Below are 12,008 nucleotides of genomic sequence, written 5' to 3'. Positions count from 1 at the left end.
ATTTATGTCCCATTAGTTTATATAATGTTCTTTACAAAATTATTACAAAAGTGCTGGTGAACAGGATCAGACCATTTTTTTCGGAGATCATTGACGTGCTCCAGGATGGTATCCCAGAAAGAGAAACTACGGAGAACATCATTATTGCACAAAAAATTATGCATTTTATGAGGAACACTAAGTCTAGAAAGGGGACTATGGCTTTTAAGATTGATTTAGAGAAAACTTATGACAGGGTGAATTGGAGATTTCTTGAAATTTTGTTAGTCAGATTTGGTTTTTCGAGTGCTACTATTAATATTATTATGACCTATATGATGTCATCTTCCTTGGTTATTTTGTGAAATGGTGAGAGACTTCAGAATTTCAACCCAAAGAGGGATTTAAGGCAAGAGAATCCCATGTCTCCATATCTTTTTGTGCTTCGTATGGAGGCTCTTGCTTGTTTTATTACTCATCGAATTTCTCAAAGATTGTAGATACCTGTGTCGGTCTCCAAGCATGGCCCTAAAATCTTCTATTTGATGTTTGCTAATAATCTCCTGTTTTCCTGTAAAGCTTCGAAAGCTCAGGTAGGGGAGATTATGCGGACTATGAAGTTATTTTTCAAAGCATCAGGATTGAAGGTGAACTTTAATAAATCTAAGGTTCAATGCTCAAAGAATATTTTTGAGAGAAGAAAAGAGGAGTTTCTACTATCTACTTTGTCAGCATTTTAGGAAAATATCTAGGAGTGAATATTGGACATGAAAAGTCTTCCAAAAAGATGGCTCAGGATGTTATTGAAAGGATTCAGAAGAAGTTTACTAGTTGGAAGGGGTGTTTATTGAAAAAGGCAAAAAGACTTTGTTTGGTTAAATCGGTATTGACTTCTATTCCGGTTTACAATATGCAGATTACTCTTCTTCTAAAGTATGCTTGTGAAAAGATAGATTTTTTTATGAAACAATTTTTATGGAGATGCCAAACTAATGGGAGGGGGTTGCCGTTAGTTAAGTGAGATGTTGCTATAACTCCTAAAAAGACAGGTGGCTTTGGGTGTTAGGGATACCTATTCAGCTAATATAGCGCTTCTTGGCAAATTGGTTTGGGATTGCTTCAATGATAGAGACAAGTTGTGGATTCAGATTATGATGCATAAATATTTTTGGAAATCAACTTTCTTTTGGTAACAACAACAGTCAAAATGCTTCAGCCATTTGAAAGAACATTCTCAAAGCATTTGATGCTCTCAAGGATTGATTTAGATGAAATGTTGAGGATGTGCAACAATTTGTGTGATATAATGAGTAGACTCCTTTTAGAAGATTTTGTGATCTTGTTCTCTATGTTCATATACCTGAGTCTGATTTTATAGTGACGGATTTGTGGCATGATGGATCTTGGAAGGTGGTGAGACTTACATCGACAATTCCTCTTAAGGTCAAGCATTTCATTCACTGCCTGCACTATTTGACTTTGTTTGACATAGAATCAGGGCGGAGTTGGTGACCTGCAGAGACAAAAGCTTATAGTGCAAGAGAGGGTTATCGTTGGTTGTTAAAAAATAAATTGAATTGGAATAAAAATAGCAATTGAAATTAGTTTTGGCACTTGAAACTTTTGAAAAAGATCAAATTGACTGTGTGGTTTGGGGTTCATAACGCTCTCCCAATGGAAGTCTTTCGTTTCAGGTGACATCTAGCTAGTTTGGTTATGTGCCAGAGATGTAATGTGCCTGCGGAGGCAATGGAACAATGCCTTAGAAGTTGTGTATATTGCAGAGTTATTTGGCACATGCTACATTCTAGATCCTCGGGTTATTGATTCGGTTGAAGGCTTCTTTATAGAAGCCTGGTTTCGGAAGGTCTTGTCTGGTAAGGAGACTCTTTTAAGGGCCAGAGTGTGGTGATTGTGGAGGCATAGGTGTAATGACATTTTGAATGTTGAAAATGATTGGACATATCACAAGGTGGTTGCTCTCATCAGAAGCACAGTCATGGATCTAAAGTTATATATGAACAGGGGTACTTCTTTTAGTACCTTCAGGAACCGTTTGTCTTGAAAACTTCCTATAGGTAATAGCTTTAAAGTTAATTGTAATGCTAGTTTATTTAGTGATTTGAGCTTGGCTGGATTTGGTTGTCTTATTAAAAATTCTAATGAGGGTTGGACTGTGGGTTGTTCTGGTAGCTCTTCTTCATGTTGATCATCCGATGTGAATTTTTTGCAGTTTAGAGAGGCCTTGTTTTAACTTGGGATTGCAGATTGAGAGACATAGTGTGTGAAACAGATTGTCTGGACAGTTTTCATCTTTTGCATGACTCTCCTGGTGGGTGTAAATATGAAATTGTTGATTTAATTAATGAAATTCAGGAGTTATTATCAAAATCCTAGTACGTGCAATTTGATTGGATATATAGGAAAACAAATAAAGTTGCAGATTGGATAGCTAGATATAAATTTAGAAGTAATCCTAATCATATTATCTGGTCTGAATCTTATGAAACTTTTTAGCAAATCATTATGTCTTATTGTTTTGTGTTTTTTTTTGTTCTTTAGACACCAAAAAAAAATACCCAAAAAAAATGACTATAACAAAATCAGCTTACAAACAATTTATTATCATTTTTGATATTGTCATCAATAACCAAATAAGTTAGTACCATATCACTCTTTATAGCTCAAGAAGAGTCTGTTGACAAGGACACACTTATCTCTTTATTCTTAAAAATTCTTTCATTTCTTTCTTTTTAAATATTCTAAGTTACCGCCAAGAACCTAGTCAACTACTTTTTTCGCTCTTCTTTTCTATTAATCTTCTCTATCCAACTCTTAAAGTGTTGTCTAATGCTCTCTAAAATGATATAGGGGTGAATGCAGATCAGATTGGATCGTATATGGCCAAAATTTCGATCCGATCTGCACTAAAATCATCGAATCAGATCAGATCCAATATTCGCAGTTTTTAAACTTAGATCCGATCCGCACAGTTGCGGATCAGATTGGATCGGATATCGGATATATCCACAAAATACAAAAATATTTTTAAAAAGCTTATTTTTATTAAAAAATAGCAATAAAATTTATTTTTTCTATTCTTTTAAATATGTTTACTCTTAAAAAGTATTAAACATACTTTTTTTAAATAATAAATTAAAATAATATAATACATATGATAATTATTAGTTAAAATAAAACATAAAAAAATATTTACTTAATTATTTATTTCTTTATTTTTGTGGATACGCAGATATGCGGATTGGATATACGAATATCTATACAAAATTCGCAATCCAATCCTATTAGTATGCGAATCAAATCCGATCCGATCTGATAACTTTGCAAATCGGATCTATATCCGCAACTTTCGGATTGAATTCAGATAAACACTGCGGATATGCTGATCGAATCTGATCCATGAACATCTCTAGAATGATCCATGCTTTTATCGAATAATGTCATTTATGCACATTAAATCTGTCAAATAAACTCACAAAAAACAAGTGATAAATAAATTCAATATTCTTCTTATACAATACACAAATAATAATAATAATAATAATAATAATAATAATAATAATAATAATAATAATGTATAACTGTAGATGCCGTCTATATTGGGGTAGGAGCAATTTTAGGATGTTTTTCCTTTGTCTGCAAATGTCATGTCACCAATTTTCATGATTGCTATGAAAAATTGAAAACACTTTACCTTGGACAAATTAAATAAACAAAAAAACTTGGAAACACCACCAAAAAATCACTTGAATACTATCTTGGTGCTACATTGTTGCCTTGTTACTGTGGATTCATAAGCAATGCAGTATCGGAACTCCTATATGATCATTTGTACGACATCAATCACAATAATAGGAAGCATTCTTAGCTTTCTCTCTATCTTAGGACACTGCAAAACTTGGATTTGTCTATACCCTTTAAAACACACACACACACAATATATATTATATTTGTGAATTCTAGGCAACACTAATTTTTGTCCCGTAACAAAATAGCACTATTTATCAATAAATATTACTTTTAAGGTTTATTTTTAAACGTTTTCTAATAAGTGAAGAGTACTTTTTTTTATTAATTAGATAAATCTTAATTCTTTATTCAAATTTAAGATTTAAAATTTAAAATATTTTATTTTATATTTTATATTTTATATTTTTTACGTTTAATAACAAATTGATTTTTAGAAAAATATTGCATTTCTTATTTTTTTTTCAGAATATGTTAGTATTTAGTATTTACTTTTTTTTAACTATACTGTAAAATATTCAAGTATTGACAATTCTAATAATAAAATATAGAAATTAATTATATATCCATCAAAGTTACGTTAGTTGGACAAAATTATTAAAAAGGTTTTCTAAAACTATAGAAAAATTTTGAAATAAATATTTACATAATATACAAAAATCTCTGTTACTCAACTCTTTGCTCATCAGACATTGACCAAAGAATCTTCTCGAATTTTACAAAGGACTTCATGTGTAGGAGAGAAAAGGAGCAGGTTCTAACTTTGTTGATTCACCGAAACTAGTGTGTTTGTTTGTTTTAACAATGGATGATTATTCCAAATCATTGTTTGAAGTAAACAAAGTAAATTTTAATTTGATATATCATTGTTTGAACAGAATTTACAAAAAAAAGAAGGTTGCATTGCTTTGTAGTTAATTAGTTAAGTTGTGGTTGAACAACTATAAACCAAGCACACACCTTACTATGTTAGAAATCTTTGTCCCGGTGAAAGCAACTGACTCAGTCATATAACATAAATTTCAAACATAAGTAGCATTAGCAAGAACTCATTTTTTGATAAAAATTATTAAACACACAAACTCCAACCATACATAGGGATGACAATGGGACGGATAGGAGTAGATTTTAGCGCTATCCAACCAGTTTCTATATCATATTTTATTTAGAACTCGTTCCACTCTTGTCTATTTGTTATGTCCATTTTAAATTTTTTTTAGTCATTGTTTTTATTTAAATTGATAAAATTTAGGTTCTAACATTAAAATATATATATAAATGAACGACAATATATATATTATATGCTTAACTAAAATCCTACTTTATAACTTTATAAATTTATTTTTTTCATTATTTTTTATATATTATAATAATTATATATTTATCTGAGTAGGTACATACTAACTCCGACTCACTCGTCCCATGACAAAATTTGCCACGAAAACAGAGACAATTCGTCCTGTAGGTGAATACTCGCAGATTCAAGTAGTATTATCATCCTTAACTTCATATCCATTAATAACAATTTAGCCTTATTTCACAAAATAAAGTCGATTATCTACTATTTGATCTGTTTACATTTTAAATAAATTTTTATTGTTTATTTGAATTTTCTGAGTTTCTCTCTTACCATACCACCGAATAGGTAAAATTTTATATCCCCACGAATACTCATTTGTAAAAGCAAAAATGAAACAAACACCCAGAAAATGAACGTGTACTAATTAAATTTAATCATATCCCACTCAAATACCTAAATACAAACACCCCTTTACAACAAAGAGAGAAAATTTCAAACGGAATCTACCTTAAGAGATATATATATTCAGGTGATGTGACTATCCATCCATATAGACACTAAAAAGTTACATTAGGTAGAGTGAGGTGTAAAATTTTGTCATAGCCACCATCACCAAAACAAATTTCTGAGAAACAGTTACAGTCTCACGTGCTTGTGACATTGAATTTGTCAGTAAAATACACACTCTAAAACACAGTTTGCAGGTGCCAATCTGTGTGATGGGGACCCTTTTGATTCTTAGAAGTAACAATGGATTTTTTATATGACCAAGGCACTCTTGTGATGCAACAAACAAAGATTCAAACTTTCAAACTGGCCAATTCTTCAGTGAACCTTGTAATTTTGTGAGTACAGAAATTCTTGGATCTTAACCATTTAGGATCATTTCAATGGTTTAGATTCAACTACCAGGTAACAATTCAACTCAAAATATCCAATACAATGCTAAGAACTATGGAATATGGCGAAAATTTGGCTTACAATGTCTAGTAGCTTGAAAATTTGGCATGCAAAATATCTAATTCTCAATATCAACAATCTTAAAAACTGCTACTGCTAAAGAAAATCTGCTAGCATTATTGTCATAGAGAAATTTGAGTTCTAGAAACATGATAATGCCCCAAGTCTAAACTAAATCCTTCCCTCATAATCTCAACACCTGACGGAAAAAAGAACTAACGCTCTATCTGTATTGTAACATGGCTGATGTTATGGACCCTTTTGATGTAGTCAATAACCTTGTCTAGGACCATGTCTGCATCGGCGTCGGGTCTGATTTTAACATGGCAAGCTAGCAAGATTTTACCGACGGTTATGGCCCATATATGCAGCTCATGAACAGCCACTACTTCTTCCATCTCCAGCAGCCCACTTTCCAGCTTAGTAGCATCGATCTCTCGCGGTGTGCTCTCCATCAGTACCTCCAATATGTTTCGAAGCATATTGATAGTCGTCCCCAGAACAATTACCGAAAAGATTAGAGTACAGATCAAATCAACTATCTGCCACTCAGGCTTATACCATATGATTGCTCCACCGATCATTACACCAACACTTTGGATAGAGTCCCCGAGGACATGGAGATAAGCACCCTGTACATTTATGTTAAATCGCTTCTTCTTCTCTGGTTCAGGTTCACCAAGAAGTGGTTTAGTAACATCCTGGTGAGCATGATTATGCCCATGATGTCCCTCTTTTGGAGAGTTTTCATCACCATGGTGTGTGTGATCATCATGAGCAAGATGGTGCACGTCACTTGTATGATGATGATGATGAGGATGATGATCATGTGTAGACAAGGTGAATCCATGGCCATGGCCATGATCATCATGGCCATGCTCTTGCCCGTGTTCATGCCCGTGTCCGTGTTCGTGGCCGTGGCCATGCCCATGCCCATGCCCATGTCCATGTCCATGATCGTGGCCCAATAGCACAGCCATGATGATGTTGACCACTAGACCAAATGCAGAAACTAAAAACATTAGAAAGCCATCCACCTCACGAGGACCAGCTACCATTCTGTCGATTGCTTCGTATACCAGAATTCCAGCAAGCAACCATATCATTTGGATGGAAACCAAAGCTCCAAGAATCTCTATTCTAAAAAATCCATACGATTGGCGGGGGGTAGCTTCCCATCCAGCAGCCCATAACGAAAATAAGGAGATGGCAAAGGCTGCAACATCTGAAAGCAAATGTGCCGCATCAGTTAATATTGCAAGACTGTTGGCTTTGATCCCTCCAATTACTTCAACAGTCATGAAAACAAAACAAAGGCCCACTGCTATCAAAAGCTTTCGCATGGAAGTTGATCGTTCCTCAGAATCTTTAGAGATGGATCCTGCATCTGCAAAACCACATGGCGCTTCACTACAGATCTTACTCCCTCCTGGATTCCTTGTTTCATCATGATCTTCACTTATTTGAATGACTTGTGCATCCTTAGAGCTATGTGCTTCCATCTACAATATATTACCGAAAATACAATCTTTAGAGTTGGAAAGAAAATATAACAAAAGCATACACTCCTCCTATCATTAAAGAAGCAACACCAATAACAGCAGGCATCAACAATTTAGGGAGTATGGACAATATGATGAAAAGGCTTGATGAAACCACTATGAGTAGCTGCTGTTTCATCGATAATCCACTATTAGTCATAGCCATTATATACATCATATTAAAAGGCATCAGATACCCTTAAGAGAATTTGTATTATATATTTGGCTAATAAAGTTTTCTAAACCAATCCTCAAACAAATTGAATGTAGATGAAATTTCAATAGAATTTCCACTCTTGTGGTTCAATTAAATGACACAATTCAATTAATGACTGAATTTGATACTACCCTTTGATGTACATAACAAGTCACTACCGGCACAAAAAAGTGATTTTCAGACTTCATTAAACAATTACTACAATCCATAGGCTACCGTTTGATATTTCATTTTCAACTACCACTACTATTTATTTAAGACTGTGCTGAGCAGTTGAATAGACAAAGAAAGGGAACATAAATGACAGATATTAAACAATAAAACACCAATGCCATCATTAGAGACATAAAAATCAGAGTCAGAGCCTCATATAAGCAAAGGGGGATGATGACCCCCAACCTTCAAATGTCTCATGCAGATTATCTGTATTTTTCAGTTTAGTTCCCCATGATTTTTTAATTTTGGCCCCCCTTACAAAACTAACCTAGCTCTGCGCCTGATAAAAATCCCTTTGAATCGTGGAATTACAAGTGATCAAATGAGTACCAATATGAATTTAAATTCCTACTAAAGGAAGATCACGATACATTTTCAGAATTGTTCAGGAGCATGTATCGTTATTGTGACTAAACTCATCAAACTAAAAGGCCTTGCAAAGCCTCCAATTGCAACCTTAGCTCAAGAACATCATATACAAGTAACTGCTTTATGATCTAACAACCCCCTAATCTTGAATCCAAATATAAGAGCAAGGATATGAATTATCAAATAAAATAGTTAACCCAAAATCTACCAACCATTGAACAGTTTAATCAGTCATGTGGTTGTTAAGAGCAAGATAATAATTGATTCACTAATTAATTTCACTTCCGCAAAAGATAAAATAAGAAAAAGACATAACCGAGCTGAGACCAAGAACAAACAGGTGGTGGGTGTCGTTAATCAATTAACAAAATTCACATTGAAATCACTGTGAATGAGCTGGTTATAGCTACAACAAACATACATTTACAAAACAATTACACAATTCACATTAACAGACGTAAATTATGCAAAAGGAGCATCAAAAGTTCAAAATCAAGAGCTGCATAAACATGAATTCCAAAAAAACCAAGCAGAACCAAAACCAATTCATCAGAAGCATTAACACAAACAGCACAAACGCAATTGATGAAACAAGATATGAACATTGATATTCAATCACAAATCGCATTGAAAAGACAAAAGAAAGATTCTAATAGTAGTACTACTCACCTTGGATTCAAAAAGCGACTTTTCTTTCTTCTTTCTAGCTCAGGCTTTGGCAATCCACCTCTCTTCCATGCAAAGTAAGAGAAAAACCCTTTTTTGGAAGGAAAAAAAAACAAAGATTTCGTTTATGAGTGTTATCTCCTTCGCGAGATTGAAGAATATACTGTGTATATCGTATATACTATATATATACACGATACCCAAACCAAACCAACATCACTGGGGGAAAGAAAGATTAAAGGCAATTTTTAAAAGAAATTAAAGACAGAATCTTTATTGAAAATTAAAAAAAAAAAAGGAAAGGAAAGGGTTAAAAAATTGAGATGGAAATAGAATAATTAGTACTCACCAGGATTTGAGTGTGGAGGTTCTGAGATTTCTTTGTGGTGTATGTAGTCTTAGTTATCTTTGAATTTATAATAATACTACGGATTTACGTAATTTTTGTTGTAAAGACTAAAGACACATTTTAAAAATATAATAATAATTTTTTTAATATATTAAAAATATAAAAAAAAATTAATTTTTATAATATTTTTTATACTATATTTAACTTATATGGTTATAACATGACATTATATAATATGACTATCGTATAAAGGCACCATAATTGTTTTAAACCGACTCAGCCCAACACATACATTATGGATTCATCCAAACTCTAGAAGACATCCTGACCAAAAAAAAAAAAAATCTAGAAGACATGTAAGATATTTTATTATTATTTTATTTTATTTTTTTTTTTACTTTAATATATAAGGTTTGAAAGAAATATTAAGACTAAAATTGAGAAACAAAAATTAAAAAATTGAAATTGAAATAATGTTAATATTACATTTAATATAAAGTATACAAAATTAAATTACGTCTCACTATCTTATTTTTTTTTGTGACTGTTTCGATATCTTATTTAATTTTAGATAAAAATAGATATCAAAATATTTGAAATTATTAAAATAATTTTATTAATTAAAAAAACAAAAACTCTAAATTGATCTATTCGTTTCCGTTTTTCTTTTTCTTTTTCTCTCTCTTGTCATGGTCATCTTCACCATCTGAGGTAGATAAAGCCAAATTTGCTATAGCCGATCTTGCACTTTTGTTCTCTATCTCTGTGCTCGTCGATAGTCCACCTGTTCTCTATCTCTGTGCTTGCCGATAATCTACTGTGTCATCTTTGTTTTTTGTGTTTGCTGTGTTATCTCTGTTCTAATTTTACGTTGCGGTGTCACTTCTATGTCTTACCATTTTTTTTTTATTCTATTCTGAGATTATTATTTTTTATAAAATTGCTCTTGTTTTTTATATTATTGTTACTGTAGAATCTGATTTATAAAATTATTTTGTTATTTAATTTTTTTTAATATATTAAAAATATAAAAAATTAATTTTTATAATATTTTTTATTTTTTTATACTATATTTAACTTATATGCTTAAGATACAAATTAATAAAATTCTATAAAATTGTGTCATATTTTTTTAATTATATTACCTGAATACTAAAAATCAATTATAATTATAAAGTATATACTAAAATATACAATATATATTAAAAATAAATTAAATCATATATATATTAATATATAAATACATAATTAATTTAATTATTAATTTTTAGTGTGAACTAATTTTTTTATTTTTTATTTTTATTGTATACAATAAATTAATAACTAATTTTTTATTAATTTATAAACACTTCAATAAATAATAAAATAATTAGTATAAAATTTTAAGTGTTTTTCATACCCAAAACTAAAATCAAATTCTTGACAGTAAAGAGATAAGGTCCTCATATGGTTATAACATGACATTATATAATATGACTATCGTATAAAGGCACCATAATTGTTTTAAACGGACTCAGCCCAACACATACATTATTGATTCATCCAAATTTTAGAAGACATGTAAGATATTTTATTATTATTTTATTTTATTTTTTTTAACTTTAATATATAACATTTGAAAGAAATATTAAGACTAAAATTGAGAAACAAAAATTAAAAAATTGAAATTGAAATAATGTTAATATTACATTTAATATAAAGTATATAAAATTAAATTACGTCTCAATATCTTATTTTTCTGTGACTATCTCGATATCTTATTTGATTTTAGATAAAAATAGATATCAAAATATTTGAAATTATTAAAATAATTTTATTAATTAAAAAAACAAAAACTCAAATTGATCTACCGTTTCCGTTTTTCTTTTTCTTTTTCTCTCTCTTGTCATGGTCATCTTCACCGTTTGCGAGATAGATAGAGCCAAACCTGTTATAGTCGATCTTGCACTTAGGGTTAAATCTATTGCACTTTTGTTCTCTATCTTTGTGCTCGCCGATAGTCCACCTGTTTTCTATCTCTGTGCTAGCCGATAGTCCACCGTGCCATCTTTATCCTTTGTGCTTGCTGTGTTATTTCTATTGTAATTTTACGTTGCGGTGTCACTTCTATGTCTTATCATTCTTTTTTTTATTCTATTCTGAAATTATTATTTTTTATGAAACTGTACTGTAGAATTTGATTTATAAAATTATTTTGTTATTTAATTTTTTTTAATATATTAAAAATATAAAAAAATTAATTTTTATAATATTTTTTATTTTTTTATACTATATTTAACTTATATGCTTAAGATACAAATTAATAAAATTCTATAAAATTGTGTCATATTTTTTTAATTATATTACCTGAATACTAAAAATCAATTATAATTATAAAGTATATATTAAAATATAAAATATATATTAAAAATAAATTAAATAATATATATTTATATATAAATACATAATTAATTTAATTATTAATTTTTAGTGTGAATTAATTTTTTTATTTTTTATTTTTATCGTATACAATAAATTAATAACTAATTTTTTTCTTAATTTATAAACACTTCAATAAATAATAAAATAATTAGTGTAAAATTTTAAGTGTTTTTCATACCCAAAACTAAAATCAAATTCTTAATAGTAAAGAGATAAGGTCCT

General features: G+C 30.5%; 1 protein-coding gene across 2 annotated transcripts; it reads right to left on the bottom strand.

Moving 5' to 3' along the window:
* Positions 1-5,941: 5,941 nt before the first annotated feature.
* LOC107624438 (metal tolerance protein A2) lies at positions 5,942-9,491 on the bottom strand. 2 transcript variants are annotated; one of them, XM_016326935.3, is made up of 3 exons: positions 9,366-9,491; positions 9,020-9,107; positions 5,942-7,509 (listed from the first exon to the last, which is right to left on the bottom strand). In XM_016326935.3, the coding sequence occupies exon 3, from the start codon at positions 7,507-7,509 to the stop codon at positions 6,223-6,225; it is 1,287 nt and encodes a 428-aa protein (XP_016182421.1). In that variant the 5' UTR covers positions 9,020-9,107; positions 9,366-9,491; the 3' UTR covers positions 5,942-6,222. The 2 variants fall into 2 exon arrangements, with proteins under 2 accessions (XP_016182421.1, XP_088360815.1); XM_088504689.1 differs by lacking the exon at positions 9,366-9,491 and having other exon boundaries at positions 9,020-9,160.
* Between the last annotated feature and the right edge of the window lie 2,517 nt (positions 9,492-12,008).

The sequence above is a fragment of the Arachis ipaensis genome, chromosome B2 (genome assembly GCF_059453495.1).
Source record: "Arachis ipaensis isolate K30076 ecotype BB chromosome B2, ASM5945349v1, whole genome shotgun sequence".
NCBI lineage: Eukaryota > Viridiplantae > Streptophyta > Magnoliopsida > Fabales > Fabaceae > Arachis > Arachis ipaensis.
The sequence above is the reverse complement of the archived record's forward strand: the minus strand, read 5'-3'. Positions and strand labels throughout refer to the sequence as shown.

Bases quoted from the DNA above. Each gene is read 5' to 3' on its own strand.
- LOC107624438 (XM_016326935.3), bottom strand. From the start codon at position 7,509: ATGGAAGCACATAGCTCTAAGGATGCACAAGTCATTCAAATAAGTGAA.